Source organism: Schistocerca cancellata, chromosome 5 (assembly GCF_023864275.1).
Source record: "Schistocerca cancellata isolate TAMUIC-IGC-003103 chromosome 5, iqSchCanc2.1, whole genome shotgun sequence".
Classification (NCBI taxonomy): Eukaryota; Metazoa; Arthropoda; class Insecta; order Orthoptera; family Acrididae; genus Schistocerca; species Schistocerca cancellata.
This window is the reverse complement of record NC_064630.1, coordinates 835,917,350-835,938,666: the sequence shown is the minus strand read 5'-3', so window position 1 is coordinate 835,938,666 and position 21,317 is coordinate 835,917,350. Positions and strand designations below refer to the sequence as shown.

General features: G+C 42.8%; 1 protein-coding gene across 6 annotated transcripts in view; it reads right to left on the bottom strand.

The window, feature by feature from the left end:
• Positions 1-21,317, bottom strand: part of LOC126187518 (neurexin-1a) — a 2,258,738-nt gene that overhangs the window by 1,566,013 nt on the left and 671,408 nt on the right. For all 6 annotated transcript variants that reach the window (XM_049928650.1, XM_049928652.1, XM_049928651.1 and 3 more), the window contains exon 3: positions 11,025-11,160. In XM_049928650.1, the coding sequence (XP_049784607.1) occupies positions 11,025-11,160 (136 nt within the window). The remainder of the gene's footprint in view (positions 1-11,024; positions 11,161-21,317) is intronic.

Here is a 21,317-nt window from a genome sequence, read left to right as displayed (position 1 = left end):
AATCCAACGATTTGGGAATTGTCTCTGCAACTCATTTCTAGCCAACAGCGAAAAATGTGCAGGATACCCATCGTGTTGATACCACATTCTGTTCCTTCTTCCTAAAGGTATTTTTTCCAGTAACAGACCTGATGTTTCTTGCAGGTATCAGGTGTACTTTCTACCATTAGGATTTCCTTCGATGAAATGTTGTTGTTGTTGTGGTCTTCAGTCCTGAGAATGGATTCATGCAGCACTCCATGCTACTCTATCCTGTGCAAGCAACTTCATTTCCCAGTACCTACTGCAACCTACATCCTTCTGAATCTGCTTAGTGTATTCATCTCTTGGTCTCCCTCTACGATTTTTACTCTCCACGGTGCCCTCCAATACTAAATTGCTGATCACTGATGTCTCAGAACATGCTCTACCAAATGATCCCTTCTTCTTGTCAAGTTGTGCCACAAACTCCTCTTCTCTCCAATTCTATTCAGTACCTCCTTATTAGTTACGTGATCTGCCCATCTAATCTTCAGCATTCTTCTGTAGCACCACATTTCAAAAGCTTCTAATCTCTTCTTGTCCAAGCTGATTATCGTCCATGTTTCACTTCCATATATGGCTACACTTTCAGAAACGACTTCCTGACACTTAAATCTATATTCGAAGTTAATAAATAACTCGTCTTTAGAAACGCTTTCCTTGCCATTGCCAGTCTACATTTTATATCCTACCTCGACCATCATCAGTTATTTTGCTCCCCAAATAGCAAAACTCCTCTACTACTTTAAATGTCTGATTTCCTAATCTAATTCCCTCAGCATCACCAGGCTTAATTCGACTACATTCCATTATCCTTGTTTTGCTCTTGTTGATGTTCATCTTATATCCTCCTTTCAAGACACTGTCCATTCCGTTCAACTGCTCTTCCAAATCCATTGCTGTCTCTGACATAAGTACAATATCATCAGCGAAGCTCAAAGTTTTTATTTCTTCTCCATAGATTTTAATACCTACTCCGAATTTTTCTTTTCTTTCCTTTACTGCTTTCTCAATATACAGATTTAATAACATCGGGGAGAGGCTACAACCCTGTCTCACTCCCTTCCCAACCACTGCTTCCCTTTCATGTCCCTCGACTCTGATAACTGCCATCTGGTTTCTGTATAAATTGTAAATAGCCTTTCGCCCCCTGTATTTTACCCCTGCCACCTTCAGAATTTGAAAGAGAGTATTCCAGTCAACATTGTCAAATGCGTTCTCTAAGTCTACAAATGCTAGAAACTTAGGTTTGCCTTTCCTTAACCTATCTTCTAAGATAAGTCGTAGGGTCAGTATTGCCTCACGTGTTCTAACATTTGTACGGAAGCCAAACTGATCTTCCCCAAGGTCAGCTTCTACCAGTTTTTCCATTCGTCTGTAAAGAATTCGTGTTAGTATTTTGCAGCCGTGACTGATCAAACTGATCGTTCGGACATTTTCACATCTGTCAACGCCTGCTTTCTTTGGGATTGAAATTATTATATTCATGCAGGTGGTTCTCTTTTCTCCGAAGATCTCTTTAACATCCTGTAAGCAGCATCTATCTTACCCCTAGTGAGATAAGCCTCTACATCCTTACATTTGTCCTCTAGCCACCCCTGCTTAGCCATTTTGCACTTCCTGTCGATCTCATTTTTGAGACGTCTTTATTCCTTTTTGCCTGCTTCATTTACTGCGTTTTTATATTTTCTCCTTTCATCAATTAAATTCAATATTTGTTCTGTTACCCAAGGATTTCTATTAGCCCTCGTCTTTTTACCTACTTGATCCTCTGCTGCCTCCACTACTTCAGCCCTCAAAGCTACCAATCCTGTGAATTGTTCCTTATGCTCTCCCTGAAACTCTGTACAACCTCTGGTTTAGTCAGTTTATCCAGATCCCACCCCCTTAATTTATCACCTTTTTGCAGTTTCTTCCGTTTTAATCTATAGTCCATAACCAATAGATTGTGGTCAGAGTCCACATCTGCCCCTGGAAATGTCTTACAATTTAAAACCTGGCTCCTAATTCTCTGTCTTACCATTATTTAATCTATCTGATACTTTCTAGTATCTCCAGGATACAACCTTCTTTCGTGATTCTTGAACCAAGTTATGCTCTGTGCAAAATTCTACCAGGCGGCTTCCTGTTTCATTTCTTCCCCCCCAATCCATATTCACCTCCTAAGTTTCCTTCTCGCCCTTTTCCTGCTATCGAATTTCAGTCACTCATGACTATTAAATTTTCGTCCCCCTTCACTATCTGAATAATTTCTTTTATCTCATCATACATTTCATCAATTTCTTCGTCATCTGCGGAGCTAGTTGGCATATAAACCTGTACTACTGTAGTAGGCATGGGCTTCGTGTCTATCTTGGCCACAATAATGCGTTCACTATGCTGTTTGTAGTAGCTTACCTGCACTCCTATTTCTTTGTTCTATATTAAACCTACTCCTGCATTACCCCTATTTGAATTTGTATTAATAGCCCTGTATTCACCTGACCAAAGTTCTTGTTCCTGCTGCCACCGAACTTCCCTAATTCCCACTATATCTAACTTTAACCTATCCATTTCCCTTTTTAAACTTTTCTAACCTACCTACTCGGCAAGACTCACCGGAGGAGAAACACCCCTCTGAAGATGTCCAGCGCAGCTCTGGACGAAACGTTAGGAGCTGAAGAGTTTCATGGACCACGACCTTACATCCCGGAAGGTTTACCAGAAGATATAACACGTGCGAAGTTGACGCTTCTGTCAGTGGTTTGTTCAGAGATTTTGGGAACATATTCTCTCTCTCACTCACTCACTCTCTCTCTCTCTCTCTCTCTCTCTCTCTCTCTCTCTCTCTCCCTCTCCCTCTAGCTATCTATCTATCTCTTCCAGAGCACGTACTGGTATTCAATTACACTGCGCGTATAGTCTCCTTTGTAGCATGTGTTTGCTTCTGACATCTGGTTTTCGGCTGGTTGTTTCCCCTTCTTTTTTTCTTGTTTTCGTTTCGACTACGTGCAGACCTGATGTGCGGTTTTTCTTTTCATTGAACGTGAATTACAACTTTGGCCTAGTATTCAGCATTCGATTCCTATGCTTTTCTTTCTACGTTTTCGGTTTTGATTTTTCTTACAAATCGAGGCGCCGTCGGAGTTTCCGGATAGTCTGTTTGTTATCCTCAATTGTCGCAGATTTTTACCCCCTGGTGAACAACACCTCCTCGCTTGAGAAAATAGCGAAAGATCGGCTATTGAATCCCGTAAGAACTTGAATCCCCTAAGAACTGTGACGAGGACAGGGTCCACGGCCTTAGTGAAATTTTTGAACAATATCATACTGCTGCAGGCTTTCAGCATCGGTATTCGGGCAATTACCGGTATTTGTTTTATGGGAATTAAGCCACGGTCCGAGGCCTAACGTTTCGTCTTCCACTTCTGGACACATTTTTCTGTAAGTATATGTATCTTAATATTTACATTTAAGGTTCCCGAATACGTTATATTTTTGTTTTAAGATGTTGTTTCGTGTGACTAGGCAAGTCACTTTAATTTTACGAAAAAAAAAATGGCTCTGAGCACTATGGGACTCAACATCTTAAGTCATAAGTCCCCTAGAACTTAGAACTACTTAAACCTAACTATCCTAAGGACATCACACACACCCATGCCCGAGGCAGGATTCGAACCTGCGACCGTAGCAGTCCCGCGGTTCCGGGCTGCAGCGCCAGAACCGCTAGACCACCGCGGCCGGCTTATAATTTTACGGTTTGACATATCAGTTACGATTAGATGTAGTAGTACTTATATTTTTAGGTATTACATAGTTTTAATTTACATTCTCATTATTATTTGTTAATTCTGCTTTTGTTTAACATACAGACTACTTCTGTCACTTTTGACCTTGACAAGTACGCTTTTTACACACATATCGACTCTACATACTATGTTCTTTGCACTCTCAGGCCCATACTTTGTGGCCGTTGCGATCCATCCACCACGCCAGCTATAGGAGATACTGACTTAATTGTTTATAGTGGATACTGACTTTAGTGCTTATAGTGGACATCGGTTTCACTATCATCTTAGGAGGTTGTCGTTATCACCTTTTTCACGTGTGCTCAAGTTGTGTATGTGGAATATGTTTCGTTAATTTTTGATTACTTCTCGCAGGTCGCTAACTATTGCGCATAAACTGTAATTACGCGGGGTCATTTTTCACAGGAAATGCTACACGTAAGGGACAGAAAACCAGTGGCAAATAAGGATAGGCAGAACGAGGTAGCACACGCGGCGAAAGCGGGTTCTCGGACTGCCTGGAACAGGCGGGCGGCAGCGAGCACGGCTCATCCCGCGCTGCTGCAGCGGCGGCAGCAACGGGGCGCGTTGCCTGGCGACGCGACGCAGCGGCCACGCCCACGCGCGTGCCAGGGCCGGGGTCAGAGGTGAGAGGGGTGCGCGTAGGCCGGCCGTCCTGTGCACACGTATCGTAAGCAATGTTTCATTCCAATCAGTCCGTACAACCACCTCATAAGACGTTTACTATTCCACCCCGTATACGGGCTGAAAGAAACACCCCAGCAAAAAAAAAAAAAAAAAAAAGACCCATTGCCTGGAGTAGATGAGAGTCCCTCAGAGTTAATGAAATCCTCGTGAGAGCTAGCCTCAAAAAAACTATTCCTCCTAGCGTGCGAGATGTACGAGGCAGCCGAAACACTGTCATACTTCGAGGACAACATAGTACTTCCATTTCCAAAGCATGCAGTTTCTGGCAGGAGTGAACATTACACTATTACCAGTTCAATAAGTCGCGGTTGCAAAGTACTTAGGCGAATTATTTGCAGAAGAATGGAAGAACTTGTACAAGCCATCCACAGGGAGGATCAGTTCGTGTTCCAGAGTAATGTAGGAATACACGAAACCACACTTACTCGATGACTCGTCTTAGAAGATGGACTGAAGATAACCAAACTTATGTTCATAGCATTTGTAGGCTTAGAGTAAACTTTTGAGAATGTCGATTGGAGTATACTCTTCCATTTCTGAAGGTAGCATTTGTAGGCTTAGAGTAAACTTTTGAGAATGTCGATTAGAGTATACTCTTCGATTTCTGAAGGTAGTAAGGACATAGTCGGAGAGCGCTGTATCAACCACCTTGTGCGTTCTGTGGAGAAACAGGGTCAGCCGAGTTAGTGCGACAGGTCCATGTTTTTACCATTCGTTGGAAATGAGAACGTGTTGTCGTAGCTCTGCCAACTGTGTACAATGAGTAACGAAGCTTTCTTCTGCAAGAAGAGGTAAGGTAAAAGACCGTAAAGTCAGTTACGGTGATGTTTCTTATCGCGAAAATTAGGAAGACTTCACATTTTATAGGAACTAAAAGAAGAACAAGGCTTTACTATTGCATTGTAGTGTGCTCTCAAATGGAATGATTTTCATTAACTCTGGCAAGCATGAAAATACCCTCACTCACTCTCATTTTTGTCGTATTTACCTCAGTTTTACGTATTTCACACCAACTTCCGTAATATTACGTGGTTTGCCGTAATTTAAACGCGTTTTACTCAATTACTCGAGCTCCAAATCACCATTGTCGACGTATTCTCAAGTCAACAAAACGTCTCGTCAGCTCGAGCTCATGACGCTATCAGCCAATGTCATTGCAGCACGATTCTCAGTTTCTGTATCATCCGTAAACCACCCCCCTCCATTCTCCTGGGAGTGCTACATACATGTGGACACATCACGAAACTTTACTCTGCTTAACCAAAATACTGTTTCTTAGTGTAAGAAATAGTCATCAGCAGAGAGGAGGTGCAAAAACTAAGTTCCTTATACGAAACACTTTATAAATTCGGTAAAATTTTATTACAATTTGTCATCTCTCCCTATGTGGATGTAATCATAAAATATTCTCGCATTCTTGGGATAAAGTCAAAGATTCAAATCTCTTGCACTCAACCGCTATTTCGAAAAGAGTTACCCCCTCATTGAACCTATAGGCTAAGAACCCTGTGCAAAACTATATGTGGCCTCTCTCTGTGCATCCCACAACTCTTGCTCTGTCTTTAATCAACCCTCCCTGAAACACTGTCTCAGATTTAATCTGAAACTGGCCGGAAGTAGGAGGGTACTCTGCCCGCTACATATGTTGTCTTGTGAACCAACAGAATGAGCTGAGTTCCACGTAATCAATATACTTGAATATTTTACTTTCGCAAAGAGTATAACTCCTGTTGCAAACTTGTACTGACCGACGCTAGTGACGGTTTTCTCAGTCCAGTACTGTAACTGCCATTCTGCGAAGAGTGTTCTGCGCCAGTCTTACTCACGTCACCCATCCAATTACACAGGGTTTCTCTAGATGCTTGCATGCTAAGGCGTTTGGCAATTCTTATTGGTGCATAGTTGATATGAGCCTGATATATTTGAGAGTCGTGTGGCTACATAACTGACGATTAAGAAGAAGAGGAAGAAACGTTTGAGCTATGCGTGATGAGGCTCCAGACAGAAGAAGTTTACAATATTTTATGGAAATCACTTATGCTATCAGTTCTGTAGCATTCTTTTAGTGTCTGGATTCCATATCAAGAAAGTGTCGGGAACAGAGAAATTATTATAGATCACAAACAAAGACGCATTGCAGTGGTGTTTGATATGTGAAATTACATGCCATGCTGCAGTAACTCCAGGAAGAGAAAACACTCTCTTCCACAGACTTCCACACACACACACACACACACAGCATTTGTCAAACAAATGTATACACAGGAATTTCGGTAACGTGGCTCGTAACCTTCATCAGGTGCAACCTGAGACTGCTCCTCGAGCTTTTTTTTGGACCTGGTCCAGTATTTATGTCTGCGTCCTTCCCCATCCACCGGCGGTTGCTGCCGTCCCATCTGCAGTCCGCGCCCGCTCGCTGCGATCTTCTTCCGTTTTCCGACCGCTGCGGGTCTAGGTGTTCCCTTGTGGTCCGCGCCCAATTTTCCATCCTGTGTGTTCCATCTTGGTTCTGGTGCGTTTGGAATTCTGTCTGAGGTGCCAGACGTTAGCCCTGCGGACCGCTCCCGATCACTACGATCTGCTGTAGCGTTGCCGATCCGGTTTTGGTTCGCTGCGGTTCTGGATGTTCCCTCTGAAGTCCGCGCCCGCCGTTTTCAGACTGCTGCGGTCATCAGATCCGTTTCTGAACGTTCCATCTACGGTTCGCTGCTCCTCGCATTCTGTCTGGTGCTCGTTTTCCACATCCATGCCTTCCGTTCTTCTATTATTGGAGTGCTGCAGCCGTCCCCATTGCTCCTTTAATCATTTCAGAGCAGGATCGGAGGCTCTACTTAGCTGGTACCCCATGTTACTCTTCTATCAGTCCAGTCCCTTATAAAACTGACCCAAAATCTGGGTGCCTATGCTACAATCTTGGTTTCCTCATAATTCATGGCATGATCTAGTTGTAGACAATTTTCAGGAATGGCTGACTTCCTCATATGTCTTAATCGGGTGTGCCTCTGATGTTCTTTGCACCTAATATCCACTGCTCTTGTCGTCTGACCAATGCAGGACATGCCACATTGACAACGCACATTATAAATCCCCTGTTTTCGTAACCACAAGTCGTCTTTAACACTCTCCACCAGTCCACTGATCTTGCTGGATGGACAGGAAACACACGTGATATTGTGTTTATGGGTTCTGGCAGAAACAGAACCAGCAAAGGGCAGATACGCCACGTTATTTGCTTCATCTTGCTTGCTGAACCTGTGGTGTAAGTGGCTGGCTGGAGTGCTCTCTCAATTTGTTTGGTCGTGTGTCCACTTTTGCAGAACACAGTTTTAGGATGCTCTATTTCTGTCGGTAGACTCTCTTGGTCTGACAGGGCATGCGCTCTGTGGACCAATGTCGTAAGTATCCGTTTTTCTGTGCAGGGTGGTGACAGCTGCTGCCCTGCAGAAATAAACCATTGTGTGTGGGTTTTCGATACACACTGTGGCCAACCGATCCATCTGCTTTCCTTCCATCCAGCTGGCTATTCTTCTCCAGTTCTATGGTGAATTTGATATTTGTGTGGCATGAGTTTTAAGTTGTTTAAGAAACTTACTGAGCATGTCCTACACATGAAGCCAGAGCACGAAGATGTCATCCACATACCTGAAGAAGCATGTTTACATCTGGCTGTCTCTAATGCCCTCTCCTCAAATCTCACCATAAACACTTTGGCAACCACAGAAGACAGTGGGCTGTCCATAGTTTCACCTTCAGTTTGCTGGTAATATTGGTCCCCGTACAGGAAATACGTGGATGTCAGTATATGGCTGAACATGTCCAACAGAACACCGTGAAATACCTCTGCAATCAGTTCTTGTAAATCTTTCAGTGGAGCCCTAGTGAACAGCGATACCACATCAAAACTAACTATGATATCTGAATCTGTCATGTGCAGTTGCTTGAGGCGTTGCAGGAAGGCTTCTTAGTTTCTGATGTGATGAACACATTTCCCCAAATATGGGGACAGCACATTTTTCAAGTACTCGGCTGTTGGTACGTAGGTGTTCCAGTATTACTGACAATTGGGCGTAGGGGCACGCCCTCCTTGTGTATATAGTGTAGGTGGCTCTGGTGCTTTTGCCCGTAGTTGTGTGATGTTCTTATCATACATCCCTGCTTCCTTCAGGAGAGCCCTGGTCTTCTTGTCCACCTTATCAGCGGGGTCACACACCAGAGCTCTGGATGCAGGGTCCCCCGAAGTTGGCGTACTTTCTCATCGTAATCCACCCATTTCAAAATTACTGTAGAGTTGCCACAGATTCACAGAACTGAGACCCTGCTTAGAGATTACCACAATATACAAGAGAATAAGAAACTTCATATTTATCGCGATTTACCTGTCTTCCGATGATACAGAACTCGTTCGAAACAATAATCATTCCTGTACGCTGAACAGTTAACTACAAGTAACACGAAAGAAAGGGATCTCCGGAACAAGGACTGTCGTCACACCGGAAATTAGCAAGAAAGGGAAAGGTTCGAGAAATACGACTGTGATACTGTGGGTGTCAAATATGATAGGAAACTGTAGGTCAAATTAAACAGAATCTGCAGTCGGAGCTCTGACTCGTTCTATGAATGGGGCATTGTACAGCCTCCGAGTTGTGGCTGTGGTGCACTGAAACAATCTGTCAGGCATATAAAGAGGAGTGCATCCTTCTATGCTATCAAGGACAGGTGGAAAGATTTTATGAATGCCAATGCCACAGAGATGGAATAGATTGCAAACCTAGAGATTAATATTTAGTGTTTTTGTTTTTGTTCAAATGTGTGTGAATTTCTAACTGACGAAACTGCTGAGGTCATCGGTCCCTAGATTCACACACTACTGCTAAGAACAACACACACACACACCTGTGCCCGAGGTAGGACTCGAACCTCCGGCGGGAGGGGCCGCGCAGTCAGTGTCATGGCGCCTCTAACCGCGCGGCTTTTGTTTTTGTTTTACGCAACGACACTCGTTACATGTTATACATGTACTGCTTGTGTGTGCCATACGAATGATGATAATGACCAAACAATGTGAAGACGAAGAGCTAAATCACATTTTCCTTGGTTACATACCAGAAAAGACTCGTCAAATGAGTTATTAAGACACGCCGTCCGTGTGGAAACATCATTTGCCAAGTGTACGGTCCCTCTATTCGAAAGCTTTTCTGCAACTAAAGTATGCTGTTGTTACCTACATATACAATACTCGTGTATATATTTTAATGAGAGACAGGTGACATTGCGTTTCAAGTTACAATTATTTTTCGTCCTTGCAGTAACACACACGCACTGTATGGAAACCATCCCCCTATTCCGACGACATGCACTTAATTTTCCGCAGTGTATGTGACAGTTTTTAACCTGTACATCGGAAAGGGCTGCTTAAAACTTGCGGCAGTATTTGGTGCTTGCCCACCAGGTGGGAGGGCTCTGCCTTCAGCAGACATACGACATTATGTGACGGATGTAGCGCACATCGTGGCAGACGGGCGACGACCATCAGCGGCTGTTTACTGAGTGTGCAGCAGGCAGCAACACCAACTGCGAGACTTCCCTGTTATTTTGTTACTGACCTCTAGCAACAGGGGGCTACGGCCGACGACCCGCCCATTTCGAAGCGTTTTAGTGGGCTGACTGGGGCCACTCAAAAGCAACTCTTGTAAAACGGTTCAATGGGCCTTTGTTGTCAAAAATCAGGTAATCGTAACGTCTATCATTTCGTAGTATCGCTCACGCATTCTTTTCGGGAACTTTGTCTTCATGAAGTGTAGGATGATGAACACGATAAAAGCATTCAAAATATAAACCTCCAGTAACATACATATTCAATATGAGATACTTCGGCACATGTACATTTCTTTTGCACAATAGTCCCCCGTAAAGAAGCTTGGGTTATTTTCATGAAAACATGTATTACCGGAATTAGTTAATAATAAAACACTGAACGGTATTACGAAATGATTTGCATTACGAGTCTTAAAATTCACAGATTCAATTTTTTCATAGTTACATTTCCTTTTTTCATGTTTAAATTTTCGAAATTACCGGTTTCCAATTTGTACGTCCATGTCAATCTGTACGTCCGTGTCTCTTTTTAATAGCGCTTTTTTATGCGTCACGAACGATCGCAGTTCTTTATGTACACCATTACGAGTGGATGCACATGGTGTAAGATGATGGTCATTTTTATGTCTGTCTCTGCTCTAGGCAGGTATTATGTTTTGCTAATTTGTTCCCGTTTCGATGTGGTGATGTAGTGCGCTCCTAATAAAAGTAAAGACTCTAAAATGGCTTTTCTCGAGCTGAAGCTATCTGAGTAAGTAAGACGAGGTCTTTATAAATACTAACAATAAATAAAAATATGTTACCTTTATTAGGTCCACGAAATAACTTTAAAGAAATTTGTACGCCATTTCTGAAAGTTCGATACCTGACGCGGAGAATTGGACATTGTTCAAATGCGAAGTAAAGATGGGCAGCGAGAGAGCTGCGGCCTACCTTTCTCGCAGAAGATGCCCTCGAAGTCGACGTTGCGGCACTCGCAGATGGGCCCGCTGTCGGTGGAGATGCAGATGCCGCCGTGCTGGCAGGGGTCGTGGTCCTCGCACGCGTCCGTCAGGTTCCCGCGGATGCCCTGCACGCACACGCCGAAAGCGCGCGTCACACACACTCCACAGCAGGCGGAAAACACTCAACATATAGCGGCAGCGGCACACTAAAAGTCTGTACAGTTCACACTCCGAACTCTGCTCAGGGAGTAGCAGACAAACAGACGGACCACACAGATAAAAGAGACAGACAGAGGGAGAGGATCACAGTTCCACCTGGTGCAGCGTCGGGTGCACACACTGCAGTACTCACGGCATCCACTACTCATATCTGTAATCTAGTGCTGCCGCAGCACAAAATAGTGTAAACGAGCAGCATAAGCCACGACAAACACAGCCAGTGTTAGAAAACACATAGACAATACACAGAAATACACTTACCGACACATTCAGAGTGACATAGGTTAAACTCTTCCCGGATATAGTTGTTGTTATGATACGTTAAAGGAATACATAGCGTTATATAAAATGGGCTGTACCCAGCTCTTGTTGCTTAATGGAGACGTAAAAAGTTTGACGTTCGGCGACAGCAAACCTAGACACCATGACTTTAGCTCTCCTACCAATCTTTCTCTTTTAAATCAAATCTGTTCAATAAATAATGCTCCCATTTTTACTGTCGTTAATGTATATGGACCATGGACCTCGCCGTTGGCGGGGGATGCATGTGTGCCTCAGCGATACAGATAGCCGTACCGCAGGTGCAACCACAACGAAGAGGTATCTGTTGAGAGGCCACACAAACTTGTGGTTCCTCAAGAGGAGAAGCAGCCATTTCAGTAGTTGCGGGGACAACAGTCTGGACGATTGATCTGGCCTTATAGCTTCAACCAAAACGGCGTTGCTGTGCTGGTACTGCGAACGGCTGAAAGCATTGGGAATCTATAGCCGTAATTTCTCCCGAGGACATGCAGCTCTACTCTACGGTTAAATGATGATGGCATCATTCTGAGTAAAATATTCCAGAGGTGAAATAGTTCCCCATTCGGATCTCCGGTGGGGACCACTCAAGAGGACGTCGTTATCAGGAGAAATAAAACTGGCGTTCTACGGATCGGAGCGTGGGATATCAGATCCCTTAATCGGGACGGAGCGAGCTGGCACAGTGGTTAGCTCACTGGACTCAGATTCGGCAGGACGACGGCTCAATCCCAAGTCCGGCTATCCTGATTTAGGTTTTCCGTGATTTTCCTAAATCGCTCCAGGCCAATACCGGGATGGTTCCTTTAAAAGGGCACGGCCGACTTCCTACTAATTTGATGAGACCGATGACCTTGCTGTTTAGTCTCTTCCCCCAAATAACCCAACCCCTTAATCGGGCAGGTAGATTAGCAATTTAAAAAGGGAAATGGGTGGGTTAAAGTCAGATATGGTGGGAATTAGTGAAGTTCGGTGGTAGGAGGAACAGGACTTCTTGTCAGGTGAATACAGAGTTGTAAATACAAAATAAAATAGGGGTAATGCAGGAGTAGGTTTAATATTGAATAAAGCAGCAGGAGAGCGGATAAACTACTACCAACAGCATAGTGAACACATTATTGTAGCCAAGACAGACACGAAGCCCACGACTACTACAGTAGTACAGGTTTATACGCCAACTAGCTCCGCCAATGATGAAGATATTGAACAAATGTATGATGTGATAAAAGAAATTATTCAGATAGTTAAGGGAGACGAAAATTTAATAATTATGGGGCACTGGAATTCGGTAGTAGGATAAGGAAGAGAAGGAAACATAGTAGGTGAATATGGAATCGGGGTAAGGAAGGAGGAAGCCGCCTGGTAGAATTTTGCACAGAGCATAACTTAATCATAGCTAACACTTGTTCAAGAATCGTAAAAGAAGGTTGTATACATGGAAGAAGCTTGGAGATACTGACAGGTTTCAGATAGATTATATAATGGTAAGAAAGAGATTTCGGAACCGGGTTTTAAAGTGTAAGATACTTCCAGGAGCAGATGTGGATTCTGACCACAATTTATTGCTTATGAACTGCAGATTAAAACTGAAGAAATTGCTAAAAGGCAGAAATTTAAGGAGATGAGACCTGAATAAACTGAAAGAATCTGATGATGTAGAGTATTTGAGAGGGACCATCAGGTAACGAATGACAAGAATAGGGGAAACGGTAGAAGAATAATGGGTGGCTTTGAGAGACGAAATGGTGAACGCAGCAAAGGACCAAGTACGTAAAGAGACGAGAGATAGTAGAAATTCTTGGGTAACACAAGAGATATTGACTTTAATCGATGAAACGAGAAAATATAAAAATGCAATAAACGAAGAAGGCGAAAGGGAATACAAACGCCTAAAAAATGAGATCTACAGAAAGTGCAAAATGGCTAAGCAGGAATGGCTAAAGGACAAATGTAAGGATGTAAATGCATGTATCGCTAGCGGTAAGATAGATGCTGCGTACAGGATGCTAATCAGGTCTTCGGAGAAAAGAGAACCACCTGCATGAATATCAAAAGCGCAGATTGGAAACCAGTCAGAAGCGAAGAACAGAAAGTAGAAAGGTGGAAGGAGTATGTCGAGAGTCTATAAAATAGAGATGTAATTCAGGGCAATATTACGGAAATAGAAGGGGATAAAGATGAGAAGGGAGATATGATACTGAGTCAAGAATTTGACAAAGCACTGAAAGACTTAAGATAAAAAAAGGTCCCGGCAGTACACAGCATTTTGTTAGGGCTACTGATAGCCTTCGGAGAGCCAGCCATGACAAAACTCTTCCATCTGGTGAGGAAGTTGTATGAAAGTTGTATGAGACAGGCGAAATACCCGCAGACTTCAAGAAGAATATAGTAATTCCAGTTCCAAAGAAAGCGACAGGTGTGAAAATCACTGAACTATCAGTTTAATAAGTCACGGTTGCAAAATACTAACACGAATTCTTAACAAAAGAATTGGAAAACTGATAGATGCCGACCTCGCGGAACATCAGTTTGGATTCCGGAGAAATGTAGGAACACGCGTGACAATACTGACCCCAAGACTTCTCATAGAAGATAAATTAAGGAAAGATAAACCACCGTTTATAGTATTTGTAGACTTAGGGAAAGCTTTTGACAATGTTGACTAAAATACTCTTTCAAATTCTACAGGTGGAAGGGGTAAAATACAGGGAGTGAAAGTCTATTTATGATTTGTGCAGAAACAAGATGGCAGTTATAAGGGTCGAGTGGCACAGAAGGAAAGCAGTGGTTGAGTAGGAAGTGAGATGGGGTTGTATCCTATCCCAGATATTATTCAATCTGTATACTGAGCAAGCAGTAAAGAAAACAGTAGAAAAATTCGGGGTAGGAATTAAAATCGGTGTTGTTGTTGTTGTGGTCTTCAGTCCTGAGACTTGTTTGATGCAGCTCTCCATGCTACGCTATCCTGTGTAAGCTTCTTCGTCTCCCAGTACTTACTGCAACCTACAACCTTCTGAATCTGCTTAGTGTATTCATCTCTTGGTCTCCCTCTACGATTTTTACCCTCCACACTGCCCTCCAATGCTAAATTTGTGATCCCTTGATGCCTCAGAACATGTTCTACCAACCGGTCCCTTCTTCTTGTCAAGTTGTGCCACAAACTCCTCTTCTCCCCAATTATATTCAATACCTCCTCATTAGTTATGTGATCTACCCATCTAATCTTCAGCATTCTTCTGTAGCACCACATTTCAAAAGCTTCTATTCTCTTCTTGTCTAAACTATTTATCGCCCATGTTTCACTTCCATACATGGCTACACTCCATACAAATACTTTCAGAAAGGACTTCCTGACAAATTTCTCTTCTTCAGAAACGCTTTTCTTGCCAGTGCCAGTGTACATTTTATATCCTCTCTACTTCGACCATCATCAGTTATTTTGCTCCCCAAATAGCAAAACTCCTTTACTACTTTAAGTGTCTCATTTCCTAATCTAATTCCCTCAGCATCACCAGACTTAATTCGACTACATTCCACTATCCTCGTTTTGCTTTTGTTGATGTTTATCTTGTATCCTCCTTTCAAGACACTGTCCATTCCGTTCAACTGCTCTTCCAAGTCCTTTGCTGTCTCTGACAGAATTACAATGTCATCGGCGAACCTGAAAGTTTTTATTTCTTCTCCATGGGTACCTACTCCGAATTTTTCTTTTGTTTCCTTTACTGCTTGCTCAATATACAGATTGAATAACATCGCGGAGAGGCTACTACCCTGTCTCACTCCCTTCCCAACCGCTGCTTCCCTTTCATGTCCCTCGACTCTTATAACTGCCATCTGGTTTCTGTACAAATTGTAAATAGCCTTTCGCTCCCTGTATTTTACTCCTGCCACCTTTAGAATTTGAAAGAGAGTATTCCAGTCAACATTGTCAAAAGATTTCTCTAAGTCTACAAATGCTAGAAACGTAGGTTTGCCTTTCCTTAATCTTTTTTCTAAGATAAGTCGTAAGGTCAGTATTGCCTCACGTGTTCCAATATTTCTACGGAATCCAAACTGATCTTCCCTAAGGTTGGCTTCTACCAGTTTTTCCATTCGTCTGTAAAGAATTCGCGTTAGTATTTTGCAGCTGTGGCTTATTAAACTGATTGTTCGGTAATTTTCACATCTGTCAACACCTGCTTTCTTTGGGTTTGGAATTATTATATTCTTCTTGAAGTCTGAGGGTATTTCGCCTGTCTCATACATCTTGCTCACCAGATGGTAGAGTTTCGTCAGGACTCGCTCTCCCAAGGCCGTCAGTAGTTCTAATGGAATGTTGTCTCTTCCCGGGGCCTTGTTTCGACTCAGGTCTTTCAGTGCTCTGTCAAACTCTTCATGCAGTATCGTATCTCCCATTTCGTCTTCATCTACATTCTCTTCCATTTCCAGAATATTGTCCTCAAGTACATCGCTCTTGTATAGACCCTCTATCTACTCCTTCCACCTTTCTGCATTCCCTTCTTTGCTTAGAACTGGGTTTCCATCTGAGCTCTTGATATTCATACAAGTGGCTCTCTTTTCTCCAAAGGTCTCTTTAATTTTCCTGTAGGCAGTATCTATCTTACCCCTAGTGAGATAAGCCTCTACATCCTTACATTTGTCCTCTAGCCATCCCTGCTTAGCCATTTTGCACTTCCTGTCGATCTCATTTTTGAGACTGTATTCCTTTTTGTCTACTTCATTTACTGCATTTTTATATTTTCTCCTTTCATCAATTAAATTCAATATTTGTTCTGTTACCCAAGGATTTCTACTAGCTTTCGTCTTTTTACCTACTTTTTACCTACATCACTAAGTCGTGATGAGATCGTTTTCAAGCATTGTTGTTACACAACGCTGTCATAAGGTGGTACAATGTGACGGACACCATGAAGAGCAACAGCTGGGTAGCTGGAGGGGAAAGTACGCGTGGGAGAGGAGTGCGCAGCGAGTTTTCAGGATCCCTTAAGCAGAAGCTCACCACTGGCCCACCAGGCACATCATGCGTCATCACCACCTCAGTTCCTTTATGGAGCCTTGTGGCAGTCGGAAGCTTACAGTTGGAGAATGTGTCTTAAGACACTTTTGTACGTTTCTGATGTAAAATTTATGTAATTTTGACTGAGTGTTAGGTGAAACTAAATCTATTTCTAAATTAGGTAAACTCGGTGCCGGAACTGGCTCCTATAAATTTCCAATATCCTTTATGGTCTCCCCGACTTTACTAGTGTGTATTTTCTGCAGGCTGCAGAAAAAGAAAACAGCTGAATGGTGTCAAGTACGCAAGACTAATGTTGCAGAAGGTCGCATTGTCTACTTTCACCGCACTAAAACACTATCTGCGGATATGTGACATATAACCTGTACTTTCACTTTCTAGTCCCTTCTAGAGTATTCAAGCATTTTTGTGCTTGTGTGTTTATTTAACTTAAATACCTCAATACCTAATTATTCACCTTGGAAAACTTTAATTAATTTTTCTTTCCTACGGTTTTTCTTTCGTTGTGTAGCGACTTTTTCAAACATACGTCAAATACAACTTGAACTTCCATAGTCGCTTTTCTTTTCTTTTTTTATTGCAGAAACCAGTAGAGAACATCAACCAGATACCCATTAACAGAAAAAATATTGTAGTACACCGAACAACCCTGGTGGCTTGCTATTTTCTGTTCTTACTCTCTTCACGAAAGAATCCGAAGTAAAAATTCCAGAAATCGAATCAAGAATAGCTGCCAACATGAGTAACTTAGGGGTAGATGTCCTCCGATTAGTGAAGCTAAATCACCTAATTAAAGCAACTCTTTGTGCCCAGACTGTATACCAATTAGGTGCCTTTCAGAGTATGCTGATGCATTAGCTCCATACTTAACAATCATATACAGCCACTCGCTCGACGATAGATCCGTACCCGAAGATGGAAAGTTGCACAGGTCACATCATCATGCAAGAAAGGAAAGAGGAGTAATCCATTAAGTACAATGCCATATCATTAATTTAGATACGATGCAGGATTCAGGAACATATACAGGGTGTTACAAAAAGGTACAGCCAAACTTTCAGGAAACATTCCTCACACACAAATAAAGAAAACATGTTATGTGGACATGTGTCCGGAAACGCTTAATTTCCATGTTAGAGCTCATTTTAGTTTCGTCATTCCAACGAGATCAAATTGTAAATTTTCACAATCAACATGTGTGGGCTGACGAGAATCCGCACGCAATTGTGCAATCACGTCATCAACACAGATTTTCTGTGAACGTTTGGGCAGGCATTGTTGGTGATGTCTTGATTGTGCCCCATGTTCTTCCACCTACGCTCAATGGAGCACGTTATCATGGTTTCATACGGGATACTCTACCTGTGCTGCTAGAACATGTGCCTTTACAAGTACGACTCAACATGTGGTTCACGCACGATGGAGCTCCTGCACATTTCAGTCGAAGTGTTCGTACGCTTCTCAACAACAGATTCGGCGACCGATGGATTGGTAGAGGAGGACCAATTCCATGGCCTCCACCCTGACTTCAACCCTCTTGACTTTCATTTATGGGGGCATTTGAAAGCTCTTGTCTACGCAACCCCGCTACCAAATGTAAAGACTCTTCGTGCTCGTATTGTGGACGGCTGTGATACAATACGCCATTCTCCAGGGCTGCATCAGGGATTCCATGCGACGGAGGGTGGATGCATGTATCCTCGCTAACGGAGGACATTTTGAACATTTCCTGTAACAAAGTGTTTGAAGTCACGCTGGTACGTTCTGTTGCTGTGTGTTTCCATTCCATGATTAATGTGATTAGAAGAGAAGTAATAAAATGAGCTCTAACATGGAAAGTAAGCGTTTCCGGACACATGTCCACATAACATATTTTCTTTCTTTGTGTGTGAGGAATGTTTCCTGAAAGTTTGGCCGTACCTTTTTGTAACACCCTGTATTGTGTTTTAACATTATGAATTACCTCGAAGAAAACGGTCTATTGACAAACAGTCAACACGGATTTAGAAAACTTCGTTCTTGTCAAATACAACTAGTTCTTTATCCACGAGGAGTGTTGAGTGCTACAGACAAGAGATTTCAAATTGATTCTGGATTTCTAGATTTCCAGAAGGCTTTTGATACCGTATCTAACAAGCGGCTTGTAATCAAATTGCGTGCTTATGGAATATCGTCTCAGTTATGCGACTGGATTCGTGATTTCCTGTCAGAGAGGGTACAGTTCGTAGTAACTTACGGAAAATCATCGAGTAAAGGTAAAGTGATTTCTAGCGTTCCCCAAGGTGGTGTCGTATATAGTTCCAGTACTGATCCTTACCCATGTAAACGCTTACCCATGTAGCGCCCGCTGCTTTGCTCGCGTACACTGAATGGCCTGGAGAGATTTTTCTTTTTATTTAATCACATTTTCTCGTTGTTCACAACATCCTCTCAGCTTTTCTATCTAATTAAGGCCCTATAAGCATGGTCTTTTCCGAATGTACTCCTGACGAAAAAGAGATCCTGATAGCTGCAGTCCAAAGTTTTTGTGTTTGTGTGGGGATCTGTGCAGCGACTCTCCTCCCCTAACAAATATTTCTTCGTGCCTAACCGAGGAGTGAAATAGTAATTTTGATAAATTTAGTCTTAACATTTTTTCATGTAAAGAAATATTTTCTTAAAAATTTTCATGCTATATTGCACTCCCTTAGGTGTTGAATTTTCAGAAACACCGAAACACTTTTTTTTTACGGAGAAATCAAATAGCAATTGTCATAGATGTAGCCTTAAAAATCCTGTGGTCGTTCTTCAGCAATTATTTATTTTCAAAAACTTCTTCACCCACTATTTTACCCCGTGAATGGCTGAATTTCCAAAACTGCAAAAACACGTATTTTTTTTAAATTTTACAACAGAGAAACCAAATACCAGTTTTCGTAGGTCTGGTTTCAAAATTCCCTTAATAGCGACATACTTTCAAAAAAGCCTTTCCTCCCCTATTTCACTCTCTTAGGATTCTAATTTAGGAAGTCCCTTCTTAAGTGATGCCTACATTATAAGATCTACACCCTCGCCAAACTTCAAGTTTCTCTACTTAGCGGTTTGGGCTGGACGATGATGAGACAGTGAATCAGTTTTACCCTATTCCTTTAGGAGCTGAACTTACAAAAGCAGTTAAACACGTATTTTTTCATCTCTAACCTAGAAGCCAAACATCAGTTTTCAAAGATTTACCTTTGAAGATGCTTTCCCAATGAAATATTTTCATGAAATATTTCGCCTCCTACTTCACCCCATTGGGGATTGAATTTCGGAAAACAGTGACATGCCTACATTTTACTCCTATCGGAGAAGTCAAAATTTTCATAACTTTTGCTTCAAAAAATATTGTACAATGAAATATTTCCATACAAAATTTTTTGTTCAGAATCACTAATACTGTCACCCCTCAAAGCGTGTACCTTTCCTCCTGACTCACCATGTATATACAGGGTGTTTCACTAAATGTGTTGGCCTCTGTAAGTTACGAAGTAATAGACAACGGGAATATTTATTGCGGTAGGTCACCATAAGAAACGTTACACTGTCTACGGAGCTATGAACATAGTTTATTGTGTTATTATCTAAATAGTTACAGCAAAAAGATACAATTTCTTAAATGGAACAGTAGTTGTTTCTATCATGCAGTGGAATCAGTAACACCAACTGTATATACATCAATTTAAATTACATTCCTATCACTTTTAGTTTGGGAGCGACAACCGTTCAAAGTTTCGGGGACAGATACCACACACGCTGCGCATAACGGAATGCGCCTTCTAAATGCGGTGAGGCCGAGTTGTAACGCCGCCGGTGTCACGGAGCGAGAAGCTTGCTCGATGCGCTGTTACACTGCCGACTGTCGCCGCACACTGCCGTAGACCCGACAGTTCGAACCACACGAACAAACGGGGCTCAATATACCACAGTTAGTGACATCGGATGAAGATGGCATACGCTAACAACGAGTACGTTGACATGTTGCTGATGCTCGGCGAGTGCCGACACGATGCCACTGAAGCAGCTATGGCGTACGCCGTGAGATATCCTAGGTGAAGAGCTCCGGCAGCCACTACGTTCTTACGTGCCGAACGACGACTTCGGGAAACAGGCAGCTTTGTTATGCGCCGCAGTAACAGACGAAGAACTGGAAGAAGTGAGGAGACGGAGGTGTTTGCTTTAGCTGCAGTACACCACGGTCCTCATGTCAGCTCACGAGCCGTTGCTGCAGTCGCCGGTGTCAGTCTCACATCTGTGTGGCGCATAGTACACGGCCACAGGTTTAACACGTGCCGCCTGCCACTGACCCAGGAGCTGCATGGAAACGATTTCTGTGCGAGAGTTACATTCTGTGAATGGGCCACGCGTAGTTTCAGGATGGAGTCAAATGGCTCTGAGCACTATGGGACTTAACATCTGAGGTCATCAGTCCCCTAGAACTTAGAACTACTTAAACCTAAAAAATTTATAACCTAAGAACATCACACACATCCGTGCCCAAGGCAGGATTCGAACCTGCGAGCGTAGCAGTCGCGCGGTTCCGGACTGAAGGGCTTAGAACCGCTCGGCCACCGCTGGCGGCTCACGCTGGAGTCTTTACAAGGTCTTACGTTCTCTGATGAGTTTACGTTCACAAATTATGGTGCAATGAATCGCCATAATGTGCACTACTGGGCTGAAGACAATCCTCGGTGGGTACGACCTAACGACCGTCAACGTAGGTGATCT